Below are 23,948 nucleotides of genomic sequence, written 5' to 3' on the forward strand. Positions count from 1 at the left end.
GGTTTCTATAATCTCGTTGTCCGTTGCCAGGGTGACGGCTGCAGGCCATCTGTCCTTCATAGCTTGGATCACTGCTCCGTGGAGCAGGAAGTGCCCTGCTGGCAGCCCTGTGGTCTCGCTGAGGTCGGCGAATGTAAGGATTTCTTGGTCCTGAACCAGGTCACCAAGGGTGGCCACCCCACAGGGCTCCCATTGAGCACGCGCTTCCAGTTGGCCCCAAGGGCGGTGGGCCATGAGTGCTGCTATGGGGATCTGTGGGGAGTATGGATCTGGGGACCCCAATGTTCTGCAAGCCCTTCTCCAGAGCCGGGTCCCAAGCTTCGCCAGGTGTGGGTACTGCCTTAGGGTTCCATCCCTGACCCAGAGTAGGTCTCTGAGTAAGAGGCCGGACAGAGCTGGTTGGAGAAGTCTGGTGTCTGTAGTGATCTCATCAGCCATCCATCGCATCACATGTCTTAGCTGGCATGCAAGGTAGTACAGTTCGAAGTTGGGGACCTTCATTCCTCCCCTATCGTAGGGTCTTTGAAGTGTCTCCAGCGCTACCCTGTGTCTGCCTCCCTGCCAGAGGAACTGCCTGCATAACTTGTTAATGTCTTTAAAGAAGGAGGGTGGGATGTTGTAGGGAACGTTGGTGAAATTGTGTAGTAGGCGGGGAAGTGCCACCATCTTGAGGAGACCTGCCCTCCCAGCTACGGAAAGCGGGAGCTTCCCCCAGAAGTCCATGGATTTAACTAGGTTATCTTTGGCTCTAATCGTGTTGAGGATGTGTTCTGTGTGAGGGTTACGGTGTATGGTGATTCCCAGGTATCTAAAGGAGGTCACCTGCCATTGAAGATCTAAGGGGGGCAGGGCTCTGAAGTCTTCGTTGTATAGTGCAGCTAGCGGGTAGAGGCAGGACTTGTCTTTGTTAATCCGGATTCCCGTGTGCTTGTGGAAGCATTCTTGGGTTTCGAGAATGTAGGGCAAGAGGTGTTCGGGATTATGTAAGTATAACAAGGTATCGTCGGCGTACATGGAGACAAGGTGGGATATCCCGTCAATCTCAATGCCCCCATCTCCGTATTCCTGTCTAAGGTATGCGGCCACAGGTTCGTTGGCGATGATATAAAGCATCGGGAATAGTGGGCATCCCTGGCGGGTGACTCTGTGGAGGGGCCACGGATCAGAGTACGTCTTGTTGGTCCGCACCCTGGCGGATGGATTGGTGTAAACCAATTTGGTCCATTTCAAGAAAACTGGTCCTATTCCCATTTTTACCATGGTGGCATATAGCCATTCCCAGCGCACTGAATCGAAAGCTTTGGTGGCGTCCAATGACGCAACTGCGTATTTCTGGGGCCTTGGTTCCGTACTGTATATAACGTGGTGCAACCTCCGCAGGTTTTCGGTTATGGAGCGCCCGGGTACATAGCCTGTTTGATCCTGATGTATTAAGTGTGGTATTACCCTACGCAATCTGTTAGCTAGGAGGGAGGTTAGGATCTTGCTGTCGACATTTAACATGGAAAGGGGCCTGTAGGAGCCGCAGTCCGTACCGTCCTTTCCAGGCTTGAGGAGGGGGATGATAACGGCTTCCCTCATGGAGTCAGGAAGGGAGCCGCGCTCATAAGCTTCATTGAACACCTGGGCCAGCAGGGGGCCTAGGGTCTCCTCATAAGTCTTGTAAAACTCTCCAGGGAGGCCGTCAGTACCAGGGGCTTTACCGGATGGAAGGGATCTAATGATTACCTTTACTTCGTCGGGAGTGATGGGCTCGTCTAGTGTTTCAGCCATCTGTGAGTCCAATTTAGGCAGCTCAATGATATCTAAGACATCCTCCATACTGGCATCGGCCACAGGAAGGGTCTCGGAATACAAGTTGTGATAGAAGTCTGTAAAGACTGAGTTGATTTCTTTTTGGGTGTGTGCCGTGGTGCCGTCCGGCTTAAGAATTTGGCAAATGGGTGCACGGGGGGTTTCTCTTTTATACAGCCAAGCTAGGAGTTTCCCGGGTTTGTCACCCAGGGCATGGGTTCTTTCAATGTGTTTAGCGTAACTCAGTTTACCCAGGGATTCCCAGTGTGTTAAACAGGTTTGCTTAAGGTCGGTTATTTTTTGCAGGAGTTCTGGGGTTGAGTCAGCTCTGTTTTCCAATACACCCAGCTCCCCTTCCGAGCGTTCCAGAGAGGACGTGATGGATCTACAGGCTCCACCTATGGACCAATCATTTCACCCCTCATGACCACCTTGTATGCCTCCCATGCAGTGCCTATGTATCTGACGCTATTAGAATTTCGTTCCCAGTAATCCTCGGTACAGATGCCTATGTGTTCCCGGAGGGTCGCATCGTGAAGGGCTTCGGCTCTGAGCCTCCAAGTAGGGATCGGGGGTCTAGGCGGGAATACTTCCCAGGTGGCCAGCAGCGGGGAATGGTCAGACAGCACCCTGGGCAGGTAAAGGGCGTCACCAAACATAGCTTGTTGTTCATGGCTTACGAACAGATACTCCAGCCTAGTATGGACCGCGTGGGGTGGGGAGTAAAAGGAGAATACTCGTTGGTCAGGGTGCAGTTCCCTCCACAAGACTCGGAGTGACAGCTGGCTAGTCAGTTTGGACAAGATTTTGGCCGGAGGGGACGGGCGGGTATGTTTATCATCCAATCTATCTTTCAAGGGGTCTAGAGTGCAATTGTGATCGCCTCCCCAGATCATGACGTTGTCCCGGTAGGAGCTGAGCCTAGGGTACAAGGAATGGAAGAAAGCTGTAGCGTCGTGATTGGGTGCGTAGGTGCTAATTAGGCTTACCTCTCTGCCTTCGATGGTGCCGCAAGCCAGTGCCATCCTACCCTCATCGTCCGTTTTTGTGCTAGTTAGTCTGAAGGGGATGGTTGGGTCAACCCATATCAAGACTCCCCTTGCATAAGAGGAGTAGGAGGATCCTATCAAGGTTCCACGCCAAGTTTTGGCCAGTGCATTCAGTTTATCAGCAGATAGGTGTGTTTCTTGGAGCATGGCAATCCCGGCCCTGCATCTTCTCAAATATGCGTGGATGCGACGTTGTTTCACATAGCTATTCATGCCTCTGACGTTCCACGTAATGATTTTTATCGTGTTAGCCATGGGTAATAGGAGATAGGCGTCCATTTGGGGGTCTAGCTGGGGGCCATGTTAGTGGCAAGAGGCGTGTAGAGAATTTCAGAATCGCCAAGCTTAGGGGCTGTGTTGTCTTCGTGCTGTGTGTGGTGGACGTCTGTGGTCTAGTAGTTACCCCATTTCGGCACCTAACATACGTGCCAACTCCCGTTTCCCCACTCCCCCCATAACCTTAAACACCCCAAACTAATAACAGGTCGAGCGAGGTGTCCCTCGTTGTGACTGTCCCGTTTCTGCTCCGTTGGACCGAACATTGGTCGCCAGGTGCCCTACGGGCGGGTATGTGTATACCCAAAAAGGGGGAAGAAAAAAAAGAAACCTTCCGGGGGTGGAAGAGTGTTCGACTCTGGAGCCCGCTGTGTAGGATCAGTTCAGCTGTGTCAGGCTGGCATTTGCATGGAGGGGCCCTAGTGGGTTCTAAGGCCCGGACGCCGCCATCGTGGTGAGGGTCAGCGCGGACGTCGTCCCTTTACCTCTATATCAGGGACCTGTTCCCTGTCCATCCAGTCCCGGGCCTCAGATGGAGTGTCAAATAGGTGGGCTTTGTTGTTGCGTATTACTTTCAATCTGGAGGGATAGAGGAGCATGTAGCGCAGTCCGGCGGCCTTCAATCTGGCTTTGGTATGTATGAATTGAGCCCTCTTCAATTGGACCTGGAAGGTGTAGTCGGGGTAGATGGATATTTTAGCTGAGTCCCTGAGGATCTGGCCGCCAGACCGTGAGTAGGCCAGGATGGTCTCCCGGTCTCTGTAATTTAGAACCTTCGCTATTATTGGTCTGGGTGGGGTGCCAGGGGGAGGTCTTTTAGTGAGGGATCGATGGGCCCTTTCAATCGTGAAGCCTTGGGACAGTTTCTCAGCACCAATCTCCTGTAGTATTAAGTTCTCCACGTAGTTCGTGGGGTCGGAACCTTCAATGCCCTCCGGCAGGCCCAGGAGGCGGATGTTGTTCCGGCGTGCCCGCCCCTCTGCCTCCTCGGCCCTTTCCTCCAAATTCTTAACTCTTTGCTGCAGCTCATCAACATCTTTGAGGAGCACCACCTTGGTTTCAGTGTTTTCGCGCACCTGAGCCTCAAGTGTGTCAGTCCTGTTGGTCAAGGAGCGGAAGTCCTGGCGTAGGAGGCCCAAGTCTATGGCCACCGCGTCTATTTTGTGCTCCATAGTGGTCTGCAACAGTTTAATGGCTTCCAGGATGTGGGTGTTGCTGGGTTCGGTAGTCATTCCCTGGGGGTCAGGCTGTGCTTCTAAGATAGTGCCGTTAGGGGTTTCGGAAGCTGTGGGTCCCCCAGCCGTGAAGGTGTCTATGGTGGTTTGGCGCTGTTTGGACCTGGCCCCTTTTGTGGACATGGCGGGTGGCTTGTTGGTTCTCAGTCTTCTCTGGCGTGGGCTCGGGGTGAACGGAGCACAGCAGGGCTGAGAGGCCGTGTGATCTCCACTGAAGGCGTCAACGGAAGGGTTCCCTAGAGCTATGGTCCTGCAGGGGGCTCCGTGGTGATGGCACCCAGCAGGCTCTCCGCGCCACAAGGTAGGTCTCCCCGCTCGGCCGACACCGGGCCAGGACGTCCAGGCCCGCCCCTCCGGGCCTTGGGTATGCGGTCTGGGGTGTTGCGCTCCCTCCAGGGGGTCCCAGTGACACAGGCGGGCGAGAAGTGGGGGGGGGGAGTGCAGGCACGGCACACCCCCGGCGATCCCGCTCGATAGTGGGCTTTCCCCCCGGCTCACCTCGTGGGCTCAGCGACGCCCGGGCTCTCCGCTCCTCCTTCTGGCTGCAACTCCAGGGGCTTTGCTCACAGCCGGCCGCGAGCGGTGCCCAGGCCGCGCGCGTCCCCCGACGGCTCCCGCCGCCGGTCGGACAGGCGCTGCAGGGATCCTTGTTCGGCTGAGGGGCCCAGGAGCGGACCCAGTGCCCCGGTCTCCACGCCGGTCGAGGAGGAGCAGGACGGGGGGCCGCACGAGACACCAGAGCAGCCCACCGCCCGCGCGGCTCCACTCGTCAGCGCCCCCGGGGGCGACACCCACAGCCAAGGGGCAACAGCACACGGTCGGGCACCCAGTCGCGTGCGTCTTCCGCCGGCTTCTTGTGCAGGTCGGGCGGTGACCGCAGGCTCCGCTGGGTCCTAGGGTGTCAGATCGGCTCAGCCGGTACGGCGCCGCGGTTCGGGTGCAGCCCTGATGTAAGGGCCGTCGCGTCTCTCAGCGCGAGGGAGCCGCCATTTTGTCTCGGATCAGCAGCGACTTTTCGTGCGGCGCTCAGTCGTCGTAGGGCGGCTTCGAGCACGAAAAAAAACAGCCAGCAGGTGCGGGAAGGTAGCGGCGTTCGGTGAAGGGGACCGCGGGCTTCAGGGTTCACAGTTTAAGTAAGAATAACAGCTTATGTTGATCGCATCGAACGGAGCGCACCCAGAGCACGTCTTCTTCACATGGCAGTTAGCCGCCCCTAATGGTTTTTATGTCAAAAATGTCGGTTTGTTTACAATCGGCCATTAGGAGGTTAGGAACATTAGGGGAATCATTTATAGAGGTCTCCCACTCCCCTTGACAGGAGTGCCCTCCCAAGTTGATCCTCCCGCATAATATCACCCCCACGTTCAGGATCAGGTAGCGACTACCTTTCTCTGGCCACATTAGAAGAGGTCCATGTCTGGGTTTTAGGGATTATCTCATAAAATATATCACAGAAACAATAGCTCAAAGCATTGCCATTTTTATATGTAGCTCACCTGGTCTAAGGATCCAGTTCTTTGACAAGTCTTTTTTAGTGATTTCTCATTTTAAAACAGGATTGTAAAGGTCAAGATCCAATGTTACAACTGTTTTTGATTCTGGGGTGACACCAGATGTTATTTTCTCCAACTTCTTCATAATTGTGAGCTGTACTTTTGTGCTTGCTGGGCTGGCATCTATGAGTAGGAGTACACAGACTCTTGTTTCTTTAGTTGGAGCATCACTTATAATGGAATTGTAAGCTGACCAAGTCGGAACTGTAGTGAGTGGTTTTAACTCTCTCTCACATTCATCAGTCTCTGTTTCTTGAGTGAGATTACAATGTGTATCCAGCAACTCTTCACTCAATAGCAAGACATCCACCATCACCCAAAGTAGGTCCCCTTGCATACCATTTGCATCTGCACCTCCTGCAATCCCAGACCATCATCGATCAGACCCTACAGCTTATAGCGATTTTGCGATCCCGCAAAATGCTGCGAAAACGTCAGTTTGGTGCGAGATGCAGCGAAAACTGCAGTTTTGTGCAAAAACAGCATCTTTAAAAAAATGACAACATTTTTTCAAGTTATCTGCTAAAATTACTGTTAAAAAAATACTCAGGGTGTCTGCTTCTCAACTTTTTTTTACGCAAGAAATTAAATGCGCCAACACATCTCATCATTTGCGCCCAAAAAAAGAGCAGCCCTATCCACAAGGGTCACATGAATGGGCCATTTTAAATGCGTGCCCATTCAGATGGCCTTTTTCACCTCCTTGATCAAATAAAGTGGCGTTTCTGCCAATTTAAAATTGCATCCCTCATTTCCAAGCAAGATGCACTTTTAAATATGCAGAAATTGTAGGCAACCCTACGCGCATGGGATGTGGGGGTGCCACTGCATGACAGGGTCTTTCCTGACCCTGTCATGCATTTCTTTTAAGGTATGAACCGCTGCTGTGTCGCTTGCATTTCTGTTCCTCAAACAGGATAAAAACTGCATTTTTTGGGTCGCATTTTACAGTGGCAGGCCCCTGAAGAGCCTGTCCATGTGAAAGGTGCTGGGATCTTGCAGAACACTGTCGGGAGAGAGATTCTATTCAAGGTACTACCCATTTTGATGACAAAAATCGGTCGAATGGTACAATTCGACCTATTATGTCCAGTACTATTCGATCGATTTTTATAAATACCTAACATGTGTTGCGGGGGTGTCACCGCTCCACAAGTTCAGTATTTTTGGGTTGAGGGTTGCAGGGGTGTCCCCCACTTCCTCAAAATTGGAGGCAGGGACAGAAAAAAAAGAAAATAACGAAAAAGGAACCCTGCCGAGTCGGATCCGACTCGCGTTGGAGGAACGGATCTGACAACGCAGGGTTGCAGGGGAAGCGGCAGCGACCAAGCAGTTAAGTAGGGGAGGGTGTGGTGGTGAAAGGTACATTTTGGGTTGTTTGGCTGAAGTGCAAATCAATTTTTCGGCTAAATGTACTATGGTCAATTGCGCTGCAAATAATTACACTTCGGTCAAACAACCCAGAACACCATTCAAGGCAGTTGGCCAGCGCAAAATTTGCGCTACAGCTCAAGTCTGTGGAAATGCGCCGGTCACCTTTGAGAATAAGGTGACCCGCTCATTTCCAAAAATGGGTTGTCTAAAAATAGCATATCCTCGGCTCTATTTTTAAATGCCCCATTTTTGAGGATCTGGGTCAAAATCTACATTTAAAAAAAATAAAAAAATGGTTACAATATGAGAGGGAAAGGAGAGAGAGGGAGAGTGATGGGTGAGATGTGAAGTGATAGGGAAGAAATCAGAGGGAGAGCAGTGGGTCAGAGGAGCACAAGAGAGTAGAGGAAGCAGTGTTGCGGTGGGCCAGAAATCTGAGAGCGAGTGGAGGTACAGAAAGTAGAGGGAGCGTGTGGTCAGTGAGCCAGAAAGCAGAGAGGAAGCGGTTGGCTGGAAAGAGGCAGAAGGATGAGGGAAGAGTGCGATAGAATGGGAGAAAGGATGCAAGATGCAGAAGCAGCACAAAAGAATGAAGGACTGTATATTGCGGGAGGAATTGTAGAGTTTAAGGTGTGAGTTCGGAGTATGATTTGGAGTGTGGCAGGTACTGGGCAGTGCAAATTGTGACTTAACAGTGTGACATAGAACGTGAGTATTTGTATGACAGAGAGGTTCAGGAATGCAAGTTGTGATGGGGAGTTGGTGAGATGTGTGATGTGTGTTGGTGAGAGAGGTGTGTGGGTGTTTGGGGGATTGGAGAACCTAGAAGGGGAATATTTTCAGCATTACAACTGATAATGATACATTTAGTTAATATTATTAAATATGCATGCACATTAAACCAAAAATGTAGCCAAATCAAACACTGTTCTGCCAAGCCAGAGGCATCTGGGACTCTTCCTATTAAATTAATACAAACGATACATAATAATGATACCCTGGCTCTCTTGTAGCCTTGCACTCTGCCTATTTCCTGCAATGTGGCAATCTTACACCCTCCAGTTAATACAAAATGTCCCTAAAGAATGCTTCAATAAGTGAAGGTTTGTGCCGCAAAATTTGCCATTTCATGCCGCAAAATTTGCCATTTCATGCCGCTAAATCCTGGAAGATCTGATAGATTAAATGGTATACATGTGTCCAATGGATGCATTATTGAACCTACTGGTAGCATCTTTAAGCCATGGTTCCAGCGCCTCAATCCCACAGCTGGTATGTTATGCCTGTTGTGTGCAAGATCACAGTGAAATGTTCTCTGGTGCACAACATCTCTATGACACTGTTCCTACATGTAGAGCTGCAGGAAAGCCTGCATCCACATCCCAAGGTATTTTCCATTGAAAGGGGCCATTGTGTGGCTGTCAGGAATCTGTGGTAAAGACCTTGTTTTGCGAACCTCGCTTCTCTGGCAGATAACTCCCCTAACTGTCAAGTGGGTGTCAATGAGGAAAATAGACTTGTCGGTAAAGCCTGAAAGATATCTTGTAACACTGAGGTCTATAATTGAAGAGCATCACCAGCAATAAGGTACACATGACACGGACTACTAAACATAATCATTTCTGCACGAACTACCCACTGCCACGTATTGGAGGCTCCTACCAACCTACCACTTCCATGCAGACACATGTGCCAGGGAGAATGGCTCGAGGACAGCATACATACATGCATGCACGCACGCAACCCAACTTCCCACGCAGTCACCATAGTGTGCCAAGAGGTCACACATCTGATGCACAGGCTCTGACACTGTATGTATGAGGTTCAAAATAGTGTAGTGGTGTGGGACGAGGAAAGGCCATGTCCTCACGCATGATAAACATGCAAGCGTCTAACTCTGGGGAAAAGATGGCGGCCATCATCCGGCCAGAATCTGGGAAGCTTTTTCCTCCTCGGTTTGGTACAGGTGTGCCATCTGTCATCGCTGGTACTTGGCATAGCAGTTTTATCCATTATGGCCCTTGCCAAGGCGTCTTTCTGAGTCTGATACATCAGGGAGTGGGTTGCTTTACAGCAGAAATGTTTCCATGGTAAAGGATTTTCTGTCGCGTTTATTTAAAAAACAGGGGTTTCGGACTTACGCCGTGCAATGTGACGGAGCAGCGGCACCGACTTCTGGTTTTCAAGTATAATGACTCTTACACAGATGGCCTTTCCCGTTAAGCAAATGGCCTTTCCTGCGGGATTTTTGGGGCCCGAGGCCCAGAGCACCTGCGTACTTGGCACCGCTGGGATAGAGGAGCGAGTGAGGGGTCTGGGGGAACGGAAAAGGGGGCTGCAAAAAGATGACCCACGATATAGTGACCCCAATCTGGTAAAGCATGCTACGTCACCTGTACACTGTTCAGTCTTTGCATAGATCGCATAGTGGGGGAGGACTGGAAACAGGCTTTTGTTTCACTGGAGAGGCAATGTTGATACAGGCCACCCTTATTTGGCCCTATTCCTGGCCTGCCTTGCCCTGGAAACGGCGCGGCTTGCAATATAGACCACCGTCAGTGGTATTTATTCAGCAGAAAGGTAGGCTTTTATTATGCTCTATTTTTATAATTTTCAGACACAAAACACAGTACAATTGAAAAACAAAACAAAAAAAGCATTAGCATGTTAATTCTAATGTCACAAATTACATCTGTAGGTCCAAAGGGACTAAAGATTGGCAGTTCATTCCAAAATACAGTCAAAGGGCAGCCAGCAGATGATGACACCTCTCAAATCACTGATCCCTGCCAGCTCACACTGCTGTACCCCAAGTACAAAACAGGACATTTAGCTACTAAAATAATTCTCATTCAGTACTTTATCAACGTGAAATGAATATTGCTCTCCGCCCATGTGCGCTGAGGCAGACAAAGGCTGACCTTGTCGCTGCTACACAATGCAAACAAAAGACATTAAAAATACAACATTCTTTTGTAAAGCCCCAACAACACGAACTAATGAGTACTGGAGCTATTTCCACCTTGTAATGCGCGTGTATGGGTCTCTGGCTATGAGCCACTTTATATCAAGACCAGGGCTCGGCGAAAGTCTTTTTATCTTTAGATAATTTCCAGACGGAGAGACAATCTGAACAATGTTATATTTGCCAAAGAGCTAAATCCTGCACATTTAGATTAGCAAATCGCTTGTTTTATTTTTGTAACAAATTCCTTTTTTTTATAACAAACTATTTGCCCTAATCTTTTGTCAGTACAGATTTTAGCCACTGTTCGGTATTAGGCTCACCATTTTAATCCATCCTCACTGGAATATAGACACTGTGTCCAATTTAGCTGCATTTTGAATTGGCTCCCTTCTAAATTCAGCTGCATCTACGAATACCAGGAAACCTGACAGGACACACGGGTACGTATCACACTCCATGCTTATGTAAGATAGCCGAAGGCATGGCCACCCACCCGCACGCATCTGCTATCATACACCACTCACAACACCTCTGCCATAAGAATGCAGCTATTCGCCCACGACAGAAATTCGGTCTAGCTGCACACATAATGATTCTCTTGCTCTCGCATACTCTCCAGACGACACCACAGCGCCCATCCACACTCCAGCTCTACATGGGCAGCTAGCAGGGACTTGGCCACGCCTACCTATATTCGTATTGGCAAAATGCCCAATCCTCTTTAGAACTCTTAGATGCCCCAATATTGTCGGAAGAAGTTGAACTCGCCATCAAAACTCTCCCAATGGGCAAGGCTCCGGGTCCGGACGGATTCACAAATAAATACTATAAAATGTTTGCGAAGGAACTCATACCAAATCTTACAAAACTGTTCAACATCCTATGGGAAACGGGACGGTCACCCAATCTATGGCTGAATCTACCACAATCCTAATTCTAAAACCCGGAAAAGACCCAGCAGATTGTGCCTCCTACCGACCCATAGCCTTGCTCAATACGGACGCCAAACTGTTTAGCAAAATCATAGCACAGCGATTAGGAGGAATATTACCTACATTAATAGACAAGGATCAGTCAGGATTTATTTTGGGAAGATCGGCCCATGATAACATCCGGAGAGCAATAGATTTAATAGCCCTAGCCCCCCCTCTATACCTGGCCCCCTTTCATTGCTTTCCCTAGACACCCACCGGACCTTTGATAGTATGTAATGGGATTACCTGTGTCAAGTTCTGGAGGGGTTTGGTTTCAGCCCACACGTCTCCAAATTGGTCCTGGCCAACTTTCAGATCCCCGCTACTCGAATACGGGTCAACGCCCAATGGACACCGCAGATAAGACTGGGTAAAGGGAGCAGGCAGGGATGTCCCCTATCACCTCTGGTTTTCGCTTTAGCTATGGAACCTTTAGCCCAACACATTCGCCTGCACCCTGAAATTCAAGGGTTCAAGGTTGGAGCCCAGACCTACAAAGTGGCATTATACGCAGGTGATGTCCTTTGTTTTTTAAGAGAGGCTCAGACTTCGGTCCCTCCGCTCGTGAGATTGTTGGGAAGGTTTGCGCGGATAGCAGGCCTCACAATGAATAAGACAAAGTCAAAAGGCCTAAACCTTTCGGAAACGCCAGAGGTGCTAAATGTCCTACAGGACACCTTTTCGCTTAGGTGGGTAAATTTCAAACTAACGTACCTGGGCGTGCATCTAACCCCAACATACGCAGGATTAATAATAGCCAATATCCCTTCTTTGTTGAAAGAGGCGAAGGATTCTCTATTAAAATGGGCCCCTCAGGAGATATCTTGGCTGGGACGGGTAACAGCCATCAAGATGACCCTACTACCCCGAATGCTTTACACATTTCAGGTGCTCTCAATTCACATCCCGGAGCGAGACTTACAAAACCTGCAGAAGGAAATAGACAGATTTATCTGGCAGCGCAAAACACCCAGAATCCAGCGCCGGATCCTCACTAGAAGCAGACAATTGAGAGGCCTAGGACTCTGTTCGATTTTAAGATACTATAGAGCCACACAAATTGCTCCCAGCTTGAGCTGGGCAATTCAAGTTGATCCCCCCAAATGGCAAGATATTGAACAGATGGTCGCAGGGTCGCCCCTTTCTCACCTCCCCTTTCTACCACAGGAAGCACGGGGTTCCCGGAGACCCCTTCTCCCAACTACGCGCTCCACGCTCCGATGCTGGGACAGGCAGATAACTCTCAGAGGATTAGCCCCGGGACTGGTCCCCCTGACCCTGATCACGCAGAACCCAATGTTCACCCCAGGGCTCCACTCTAAATCTTACCATAATTGGTCGGGAGTGGGGACCCAGAGACTACAGGAGCTATATGCTGATAATGACCCCCTGACGTTTATCCAATGTAAAGAAAAATTTAGCCTCCCGGAGACGGCGAGATTTAGATACATACAACTTAGACACTGGATCACCAACCCGAATGTGAAGAAAGTGGCCTCTAGGCAGCCCACGGGTCTAGAATTGACGGTCGCGGAAGGGCAGTGAACACACAAGGTGGCAACCTGCTACCGCCTCCTAGAACATGTCCCAGAAGAAGAAAAATTGTCTTACATGACAGCATGGGAAAGGGATATAGGGAAAGAGATATCTCCAGAATCATGGCGGAGAATATGGGACAGGGCACACATGTCCTCTAGATGCACAACTACCAGAGAGTGTGCACTTAAGATATGTTATAGATGGTACTTTACGCCACAGAGGCTGCATGCAATAAACGTAGATTACCCAGATGATTGTTGGCATGGCTGTGGGGCGAAGGGGGATTTGGGACACATGTGGTGGCACTGCCCGATCATTCAATCCTTCTGGCTAGAGATCAGGTCCAAAATTAAGGATATCTGCGGCACTCTTCTCCCCTTGGATCCATTGATAATGGTACTGGGCGACACCCCAGAGGACGGATCATACCCTCACTATGGTCCCAGGGCGCGGCTAATCACTCAGCTGTTAATGGCGGCACGTCTCGCGTGTGCCCGATTCTGGAAAGAGCGAGAAGGACCCCACATTGCGCACTGGTGGGTTAAAGTCTGGGACATTTTGGGAGTAGAGAAATTAACAGCTACTATGGAAAACCGATTGAACAAATTTCAGAATACCTGGGGTCCATTCCTAGAACACATGGAGGAAAAAGAACACATGTTCTTCCAACCTAGACTGATTAAATTCCTTCTTCAACCCTGAACACCTTGGGAATAAAGGAAGGATCCATTGATTGGAGAGCAAGGACAGAGATCCTGAGGGACATTGAGGACAACACCTAGTTCTAGGGGAAAATTGAAAAAGGGGTTGATATGAACTGAATCTAAATGAATTTAACGGTGACTATGAGAAAAGTGGTACTGTAAATGTGGTTTTTTTTTTTTCTTTTCCCCTTCCTTCGCCCTTCCAATTAAGTGCATTGTGGAATGCAAAGCGGCAAAACTATACCCACAAATCAGTTTTAATACCAAGAACTGTAAAGATGTTAAAATGAAATGTTAATGCATTGTGACAAATTAATTGAAGTTGCATGAACAGTGACAAACGCCGAACTTTATGAAACCTTATGAGTGGCAGGAAGGGATTCAAGGGACAGGCGCCAAGGGGGCGATTGATCGATGTATTGTTTAATCAACCATTTTGCCACTGACTTGTTTATTGATGAACGCAATGCTTTGATGTTTCAATAAAAAGATTTTGATTTAAAAAAAAATGCACACACGCAATCTAACCTCCTCTGACAAATTTCCCATACCTGGACTTCAGTCCCCCGAGGAAGCTCACCTTCCACGCTTTTAGACCATACCAATGGGAAAAGGCACTATACAAATGACTATTACATTAGATTAAAACATTTTTTGGGACCAACACACATTAAATGAAGGCTATCAAATATTTAAATGCAGTAACAGGTCTGCTTTAAAAATGTAATTTAAAATCATTCGTCGTAGGCGTTTTCTGGGATGTAAAAAATAAGCTGTGACCTTTCATTGCAATTTGTCCAGCTCAGAATGGTGTTCTCGGTACAGTGCGAGTAGGCGCTGGGATGACGCACCCGCCGAAATCCAGGGATTGCACAGTACACTTTGTTTTGAAGTAACCATTCAGGCATGAATACACACTTAACTGTTCGTAAGCAGTACCAACACGTGGGAAATCAGTCCTCATTTGCATGAGAGCGTGCTGCAGCAAAGGTTCTCAAAGCACATTGTACAACCAGAGATGCTTTAATGGCAGGGCTACATGGACATTTTTTTAATAACAATTAAATACCATGGCCCTCATTACAACTTTGCCAGTCCGGAAAAAATGGTGGTGGTAAGCCTACCGCCACTGTTATTTCCGGACCGGCAAAGTACAAGTCTGCGGCCTGGTCCCTTGCTGCCCGCCAGGTCTGCCCTGGAGGGCGGAACGGCACCCGGCCGCAGACGTTCATGAAAGCACCGGCACCGTTATTATCCCCAGCCACGGATTCAACATCAAGAAGTCCACAGGAATCGTCTTCCTGGATGTCGCCAAAGCATTCGACCGAGTCTGGCACAAGGGACTTCTGCACAAGATGATTGGCCTGGGATTACCAAACTACCGGGTGAAGATGATCGCAAGCTACCTGGGAGCCCGCACCTTCCATGTCGCCATGCGGTCTGAGATGTCCTCATTACATCCCATCCGAGCAGGCGTGCCACAGGGATCGAACCTCGGACCCTTCCTGTTCAACCTCTTCACCAACGACATCCCGACAGATCTCCACAAGACCGACCTGGTGCTGTATGCAGACAATGTTGCAGTCATCTCCCAGTCATTCAACAAAAAGGAAGAGGCAAAGAACCTGCAAGCTTCATTGGATACCATTGCGACATGGTACAGCGACTGGCGGATAGAAATCAACACCAGCAAGACAACTGCAACGCTGTCCACCAGAAAAAAGATGAAAGAGCACCCACACATCAGCCTCAACGGGGAGACCATCAAAAGGCCCCAATGAAGCACACAGTGTATTAGTCAAGAGAGATGATTAGATAGCCACAATGGAAGCAATTGAACTAAAGGGCAGATGCTCATGTCCAAGCTTTGCCACCAGACAACCATGTAATCCTGGGCAAATACCATTATTCACTGTATAGTACTGTGCTATCTTCTTTGAAACGGCTTGCCTTTTTACATTCCGAGGGCATTACTTAGCCAATTGCCTGATCTTTCATTTCATGTGGACAATTTTATATAAGAATAGGTCCTATACAGGAGAGGGCCGTCCAAATGGCACATGCCTTCAGTAAGTTTATTTCCAGGTAAGCATAGATGACACAAGAAAACGGTTGGATTTTTTCTACAATTTCAAATGTTGGTCTTTATATAATGAATGTAAATCTAGAAGTCTATGTCAAACAAGGATTATAACCAAGTCAACTTATCACTCCATTTATTTTTGGGTGTTCACTTAAATCTTTACAATAATGTGGGAAAACCCAGGTGAGATTTTTCAGGCTCGCTTTACTCCGGAACTTGTAGACTTCCATTAATGGTGGAGAAAATAGTCTGCAATCTTTCTCCTTTGTGCCTAACATGTTTTTGTAAGGATAAAGACATTTTATTAAATGTTGCAATGTTGGTTTATCTTTTTTTGTACTCTTCAAGTCAGTTCACTCAGTAGGGTATCATTGCATTTCATGCAAGTTAGGTACTCACACATAAGTGCAAGTTACTTTGGGGCAAGAAATGGGAATAATGTGGTCAAGTGCTAAAACGGCAGGTTTAACTCAAATCCCAGCTTCATCACTTAACAAAAATGACCTTTTTAATTTCAGACCGAACCTGACAACATTTTCAGCCAATAAGAGTGATGTAGTTCTGAGGGTATTCTCTTTAAAATAAGTTCTTTCTCGTGGTTTAACGGGTAACATTGTTGCTATATTGCACAACCTAACCAAGCTTATTTTTGGTTTTCCAGGAGAGTAAAAAAAGATGTTAAAACCAAACATAAAACGGTTATGGCAGATTTAACACCTATGGGCGATTATAAATAGTTGTGCAGTTAGAATGGGGTCATGTAGCGGTATGACATCGCCTCATACTTTCTCACCCCACCTGAAAAAAAAGCAATGGTTTTTACTCCAGCATGATACTTTCATGCTAGAGCAAAACCATGGATTCCTATGGAACCAACCTGCTAAAACCATACCATGAAGGTGGGAAAGGCACAAATGAATGATACACCGCCTTCCCCTCTTTAGAGTAGCATGGGGCCACGGCAGACTATACACTTCAGGCGCAGCGTGAGCTAGCAAAGAAGCTTCCAACCAACAACAGTAACAGGGCACCAAAACCGATCAGCACCCTGGTGGCAGCCAGACAAACCGAAACGCAGGGGCCCCAAGCACACCTAGAATAAGGGAATTAAAAGAAACAATGAAAGACATTCTAGGTCACATTTTATAAAAGAAGATTTTTTAATTCTAGATTCTTTTTACATAAAAGAAATTATGTAGAGATGAATCATACATCATTTTCAAAAGACACACAATCAATAAAAAATTAACTGCCCCCTACTATCAACATCAATACTCAACACAGCACCTAATGTGCCAATTATACGCAACCAAACTCATTCACTCACATTCAAATCCATTCAAAATTCATTAGAAATACAAATTACAGCTAAAAAAGAGCCCACATCAATGGGGTACACAATTTCATCATGGATTTACAAATCAAAATCATAGGCTCTCAGTAATATTCTGGAACCCAAGTAGAAATAAGTCCGAACCAGTTTCGACATATAGTTGTTCAACACGTCTTCATCAGGGGAAAGAAAAAACTCACTTTCAGTGTGGCTTTCTCAATCTGTTCTAGGAACCTCCACTCTAGGTTCCAGCATGCAGTGTCTCATTTCACTGTGCGACATTCTGGGACTTTCTGTTTGGTTGTTCCAATTAGTGTCAGGGCCTCTTCACCCTCTGGTTTCAGGCTTCCATTTGTGGGTCTCCACTCCAATGCTGGTTCTATACATGCTGCTAAAGGGGTTTTCCCCAAAATGTGGAGTCAGGGCCCCATAAGTAAAACACACTGGCAATGAATTGCGAAACAGTTGGTCATTCGTGCTGGAACAAATGCTTCAGCAAGCCATTACACTGAAAATGCTGGATCGCATGTATTGCATGGTCACAGTGTTTCCAAACAGAGAAAGGCGAGCAACCGTCTCTTACGCTGCTGATTGGCTGCTGGGGGTGGCAGCCAATCAGGTGGCTAGGAATGCAGGTTTGAACCAGTCGGGAAAGCCGCGTCCATGCCGCCTGATGACCGGCACCCTGCTGCCATCTTCCCCCACCCTCATTCCCGTTTTTTAAAAATTCCTCTCTGCAGCCACACCTTCTGCTCTGTTCACAACTGCCACCATGGAAAGGGAAGCGGGGCTCCGTATGGAGCCCCGCTTCCCTTTCCATGGAGGCCATCTTTGTAAAGGATTTTCCTTTGTACAAAGGGACGCCACGCGCATCCAGTTGTACAACGGAAAAGTCTTTTTTTATAGCACCCTTGGTTACCGCTTTGGCAACCCGGAGTGCTAATAGCCTTAAGCGCCCGTTCCAAGTGCTGGAACGGGGGGGGGGGCGGTAATGGCCCAGAAGCCCTAGTTATCCGCGCTTGCTTCGCTCGGGCCAATAACATGGACTGCCGGGCCGTTAACCCACGTTCCAGCCCTTTGAATGGGGATTAGCACCATAAGAATGTCCAGCAAATGTTCTATAAAAACAGGAGCCTTTAATAGAGCTAAAACCACAAATGCACTAATCAAAAATACTATAACGCATGCCTGTAAGAAAAGACGCAGATGATGCAGACTTTAAGATGAAAATAAGCACTCTGGATCTGAGCACATATTTTCAGCAGTAAAGTTCAAGTTCATGAAAATGTCTTTAAAAAGGTAAGTAGTGGGCACTTATTAATCACTAGGACACTTTCAGTCAGGCCAGTCGAGCAGAACCAGCCATAAATACCTTGAACGCTCGTTCATGAAGCTTGACAGAATCAAGACGGGCTTCTAGGAGCGATACATTTGAGCCAATGGTCCCCAATGGATCGAGTGCATCAAGACTGTTGAGCTGGCTCAAGACCGTCCAGAAATGGAATTCTGTCCTGCAGTGGTGATCAGCTCGAATTGGGTGAAGAATAAGCAGGCGATGCTTGCGTCAGTGGTTAAGTTGGTTTGGTGAAGTCCAGTGATGCAATACAGTTCTTCAATGGTGCTATGTTTGAAAAAGGCTGGATCGCTTGCAAGCGATGTTCGAGTCAGCATCTTAAATGGGATTGAAAACCAGTGATTGTCAAAGGTAGCTCGGGTGCTTGCAGTAGCTCAAAAACGACTAGCAAATGGTCAAGTCAGCTTAATGGTGGATTGGAGCTGGAAAGCAATGTCTAGATCGTTTCCTTTACTTCTGCTTGCTGGGGAACTCCATCCAGCATTTCCAGGGTCCATCGTGGGTCCCTGTTCTGCACTTCCCAGCCAGGAAGGTTGCCAGACAGCGCTTGCAGGGGCTGTCACCTCTAGTGAACAGGCAGTGGTCTTAGCTGCAGGCCTGCCTTATCCAGACATCATTTCACCTCAAATGTTCCTCTGGAATGGGTGAGGGAAGGGACGCGCTTCTTTCGTGCAAGTCATTAGCTTCACCTCTATGGCAGGGGACCTTGGGGCAGACTGTAGCCCCAAAGAAGTTCTAGGTAGTATCCTCCAAATTCTGAAGTCCAAAAATGATTCATCTAAGGGAGTGGGATCACCCACTTAACTAGGCAATCTGCCATGATGGATTAGTCTCATTCTAGCCTATATGTGTCCAATCATTTGCTTAGTGGCATCATATCCATAGTGCTTTACCTGCAGCAAGGGGGCAGGTGGCAGAGGAAATGTGAGAGGCCTCAGAAACGCCAATAACCTCTCACTCCTCTCTGGAGCCACTCTAATCCCACCTACTTCGTGTCTACCCTACATCAAAGGGTCTCCAGTAATTACCACTCTGATGGGAGCACTCCGTTGATCTTGCAGGATTGGCATTTGAAGAACTGGTTCCCAGCTAATTACCTGGGGATAGTTCCTGTCCACTGGGGAAGGTAAGAAGCGTTTCCAGAGAGATCAAAAGGTGAGGGGGGCTCCTGGACCTTGCTCAAATGGTTCGTTTTGGATGAAACCCAGTCCAGGAGGACTGGTACACATAAGACCCTGTCTGTGAAGTGAGTCACTAGCAACCGAGCAGACAATAAAATGACACTGAAAGGTTTTGGCTAGTGAAGCTGCAGGTTCCCAAAGACCACCATGTTAAACCCAGACATGCCTTATAGTTAGATATTAATCTGCCACCAGGCCTTGGGAGCACACAGTTATATAATTTGGAAAAGGGCTGCCCACAGTTGAAGGTAGTTTCTGATTGCAGGAACTTTGGGTTTCATTCGGCTGTTTGCTGGAATGCACATAGTCTGAAACTGCCTTGTTGCCATACTTCAAGGTATCTGCTCAGGATATCAGTAGATATGCTCAGCAGAGTTACATGTTTGCACTATACATTGCAGCATGGAGCATTGTGAAAGTGGGGACTGGTAAATAGACCTCCCTTTCAGCGACAGAAGGACAGCATTATTTTGTATTAAAAATAAAATAACTCAGGCACATCCACTCTCGCAGATGGTATTTTGTCACAGATTCATGTTGGATGAAGTCAAAATCGCAGGTGATAAGTGCTGGTGTGTGTGGAACATGCCACTGATTCCATGGATGTGCCCACCCAAGCATGTTTTACCACCTTGATGGAAATTACAGCACACTGCTCCTGATATATACACTTAGCTCTGTTCTGTGTTTCCCAGTCACTGGGCCTCATTACAAGTTTGTTGGTATCCTGGTGGTAAATCTGCCAAGATACTGGCAAACTGTATTACCATTACCGGCACTCAGTCTGTCAGTATTACCGCTGGATTACAAGTGCCGGCAATGGTTGTAAATTCCCATTCCATGGAGTCTGATTGGACTCCATGAGGGAATATACCGGCGATTTTTGCCTTTAAGGCACCTGACTTACCTCCAGCTCTTACCTGGAGGTAACACAGGTGCCCCACCGGCAAGCTCGTAGTTGGCCGGTGCGGAAACATGCCAGCAAACGTTATTACCGACACATTATTACCGTACTGGCTAACTTGTAATGAGGCACACTGTCTCACTCCACCATATTCACTCTCTAACCCATTCATTCATTAATACCACCTGCCTTTCCCTCTAGTACTATCCCATTCCACTGTCCTGCTCTACATCTTCAAGCTCTCTGTGCAGGTACCATTTGGACTATAGTTTGGTTAAATACATGTTAAAATGATTATTTAATTCACTTGCAGTGGAAAGATGGGGTGGGATAATTCTAGCCTAAATAGTCTCCTCCCCGTAAAATGCGACTCAAGATGTAAATGGGCATTATTCACCTTCTGAGTCTTTGCCTAAGGTGTGCGGTCAGACTCGGCCATGGGTTTGCTTAAACCTGTTCAGTGCCCTTTGGCGATTTGTTGCTATGCGAATGTTGTAAATAACGTCATCGGTGTACACTTCGAAATAGTTCTTTCAACGAGTCAAGCATATATCGTAATAGTGAGGATATCAAAAGAAATTCATTCACCATGATTGTCCTGCTGTTCCCTCCCAGGGCGGATTGCAAGAGCTTGGTCAGGACTGAGTCTCGGTAGGGTATATGGAGCACTTTCTTCCCCATTGCTGCCTCAGCCAAAGCACTGCAGAAAAACACACATCAACAGAAGAGGGTTAATGCATCAGGGAAGTTGTGGCTGAACAGAAATATACATACAAATCACTAAAGAGAAACATTTTTTGTTTACAGAGTACTGTTAGCCCAGCAAAGAGCTTCCCATTCTGCTCGGGGAAAGAAAGCAATACCATCTATATTTGAGTTGGTCCACAGCACTGACCAGGATAAATCGGTCTTCGAGATCATTATGAGTTTGGCGGAATGGTACAAAATTGCCAGTAATTCTATTACTGACACTTATAGATGGTAACAGAATTACTGCCACTTTTACCACACCACCAAATTCTGAGCTTGGAGGTTAAGTGGATGATTCTCCACCAGGAAAAAGCTGGAGGAAAATCCACCACTTTGCATCCAATGATCGTCGGTATTATCGCAGCAGAATTACAGCTCCTACTGATTCCATAAACATCCCCATGGAGTTCTATGGGCTCCAAAAGTGGGTGTTACCACTGGCATATTACCACTGGTATCCCATGGTAAATCCATGGGGCCGTGTGGAAGTAAAGGTAAAATAAAGGTTGGCAGTAAATCAGCAGATTTACAGTCAAACGCGTAATGAAGCCCTTTAATTGCTTGTAAACATCAGCCTTCCTAGATTTCGGCCCTCATTCCGAGCTATGCCGGTAAGTACCGGTACTTTCCGGCATGGCGGAAAGTACGACACCGGGCTGGCGCCAGACCGTTAATTGCGGTCCATTCCGAGCTCGCGGACACGCGCTTTTCGCCATGCCAGAAAAGAACCGAGCGTCCTGCCGCAAAACGACCCGAAAAACCCCTACCGGCATGCTGCGACACGTAAACAACAACACCGCCTTTGAAGCTTTTGCGTCAGTACATAACGGTGACCGTAATTTACGGACACCGTAAATTACGGACACCGCTAAAAAAAGGAACTGGAAATTACGTCATCGCAAAGGAACGGGAAGGAGAGTGGCGGCCATCTTTAAAAACACAATCCATTGCCATCCTCACCCGCCAGCACCCTTGTGAGTCAACTAACGTCGGGAACAGGACTAGACAACCCACAACATGCCCAAGGCACCAAAGAGGGCTGCGGATCGCATCCGCTAGAGGAGATTCTGCCCCGAGGAACTCCAGGCCATGGTCGACTTCCTGGCTGAGCATGCCGATGTTGTATTCAGCAGCGACATGCGGAGGGAATCAATCCTCCGCAAGAAGGACATCTGGGCCGAACTGGCACAGAGGGTGAGCGCCGTAGGCAACACCCCCCGCACCACCAGGGACTGCCGCAAGCGGTGGGATGACCTGCGGGTGCGGGGCCTCTTTTCCAGCAACCGCAGCCAGGCCCTGCAGACGGGAGGTGGACCAAGCACCGCAGTCCAACTTGAGCCGTGGGAGGAGACCTGTGCGGCTCTCATTGGCACAGAATCCATCGAGGGCATGGGGACCATGGAGTGCGGGGGAACGACTTCTGCTGAAGGAGGTGAGTGTCCACAGTGCACACTGACAATGACCATTGCATGATGAAAACTGACGCAAGGGCCATCGAAGGCACCCTCTCGTGTTGCCCTCCCCCCATCCAACGCATCCCCCCATCCAACAAATGCTGAGGCAAGTGCCGCCTAACGAAGGTCCAAGTGCGAGCACAAAACGCACATCAACCATAGTGCATTAACTTGCACAGCCCATCATGCACACTTTCCAGTGTGTTTGGCATTGTACTAGCCAAAATGTACATAACCTGGCCACAATGAGTCACTCCCAAATTTGCGTAAATGTCATTACCATGCACATGTACCACTGCCATAGCTACCCCCAAAACAAAACAAACGCCAAATGACCGAAATGTCCATGCAGCCATGTATGCAAATAGGACATTGCACATTCACTCATGTTGTCCCTCTCTTCTACCCCCACAGGCACTGACCATGACAGCACAGAGCCCCAATCAAGCCGGCCAAGCACCTCCACGGGTAGTGGCAGGGTCAGGTCAAAGCCAGCACCAAAAAGAACCACCCCCCTGCCTACGGAAAGGCCATTGGATGCTGCCGAACCACCATCCCACACAGCATCAGTGGCAGCCACTATGCCAACGCCTAACTCGGCACAGTCGAGCATCTCAGGGGAGGCTGCTGCTACCGGGCCTGATGAGTGTGAGCACAGCCCGTCACCCATCTGTGGGGCCTTGTCGGAGGAGGGCCAAGACGCAGTGCACAGCCCGGAGCCATGCATTGTACCACTGGCCTCATGCAGTGACTCTGGGGATGCCCCTGCACCTGTGCACAGTCCGGAACTCGACCCGCAGGGTTATTACGCGGATCTCCCCAGTCCACCTGTACCGCCCTCTGCAGAGCATGCTGGACCAAGTGGATTCTCCGATGGTTTCCCATCTTTTGGCCGGCAGCGAGTGAATCAGCTGACAGACCTCATACAAGATTTCATTGAGGACAACCGCCAGGCCAGGGCAGAATGGCATGAAGGACTCAGACAAATGCGGCAGTCCCTCACCGACTGCACCACCCAATTGTGTGACACTTTGACAGACAGCACGACCCGTCTATGTCACATCCTTGGACGCATAGCAAATGCCCTTGAGGTAGGCGGACATGGCCGCAAACAGTGAGGCCACACAAGGCAGCCCGGAGAGACGCACTCTGCGTTCCATGCGTCACCGGGATAATATGCCTCCCCCAGACAAGGGGGGCAAGAAACAATAGCCATTTCTGCCACATGTGGGCTTCACATCCTACATGGGACGACTGCTCTGGAGTTGGGGGGGGGGGTGATGGTTTGTTGTGGAGTTTGGGGGGAGGAGGGAGAGGGGTGATGGTGATGTTTTCACTATTTTATTTTTCTCACAATACACTATTGGTGTCGCAAACTTCAATCGTGGTGGACATTCATCATTGCGCATTTGTTTATTGACAT

The 23,948-nt window shown here is 48.6% G+C and overlaps 1 protein-coding gene across 1 annotated transcript in view; it reads right to left on the reverse strand.

The window, feature by feature from the left end:
• The window catches only part of LOC138467234 (kinesin-like protein KIF28), a 516,126-nt gene extending 494,158 nt beyond the window's left edge, over positions 1–21,968 (reverse strand). Inside the window, exons 1-2 of the mRNA XM_069607266.1 lie at positions 21,964–21,968; positions 20,910–21,021 (exon numbers count right to left, since the gene is read on the reverse strand). Coding sequence (XP_069463367.1) covers positions 20,910–21,021; positions 21,964–21,968 — 117 coding nt within the window. The remainder of the gene's footprint in view (positions 1–20,909; positions 21,022–21,963) is intronic.
• Between the last annotated feature and the right edge of the window lie 1,980 nt (positions 21,969–23,948).

Source organism: Ambystoma mexicanum, chromosome 4q (assembly GCF_040938575.1).
Source record: "Ambystoma mexicanum isolate Mex_15411 chromosome 4q, UKY_AmexF1_1, whole genome shotgun sequence".
NCBI lineage: Eukaryota > Metazoa > Chordata > Amphibia > Caudata > Ambystomatidae > Ambystoma > Ambystoma mexicanum.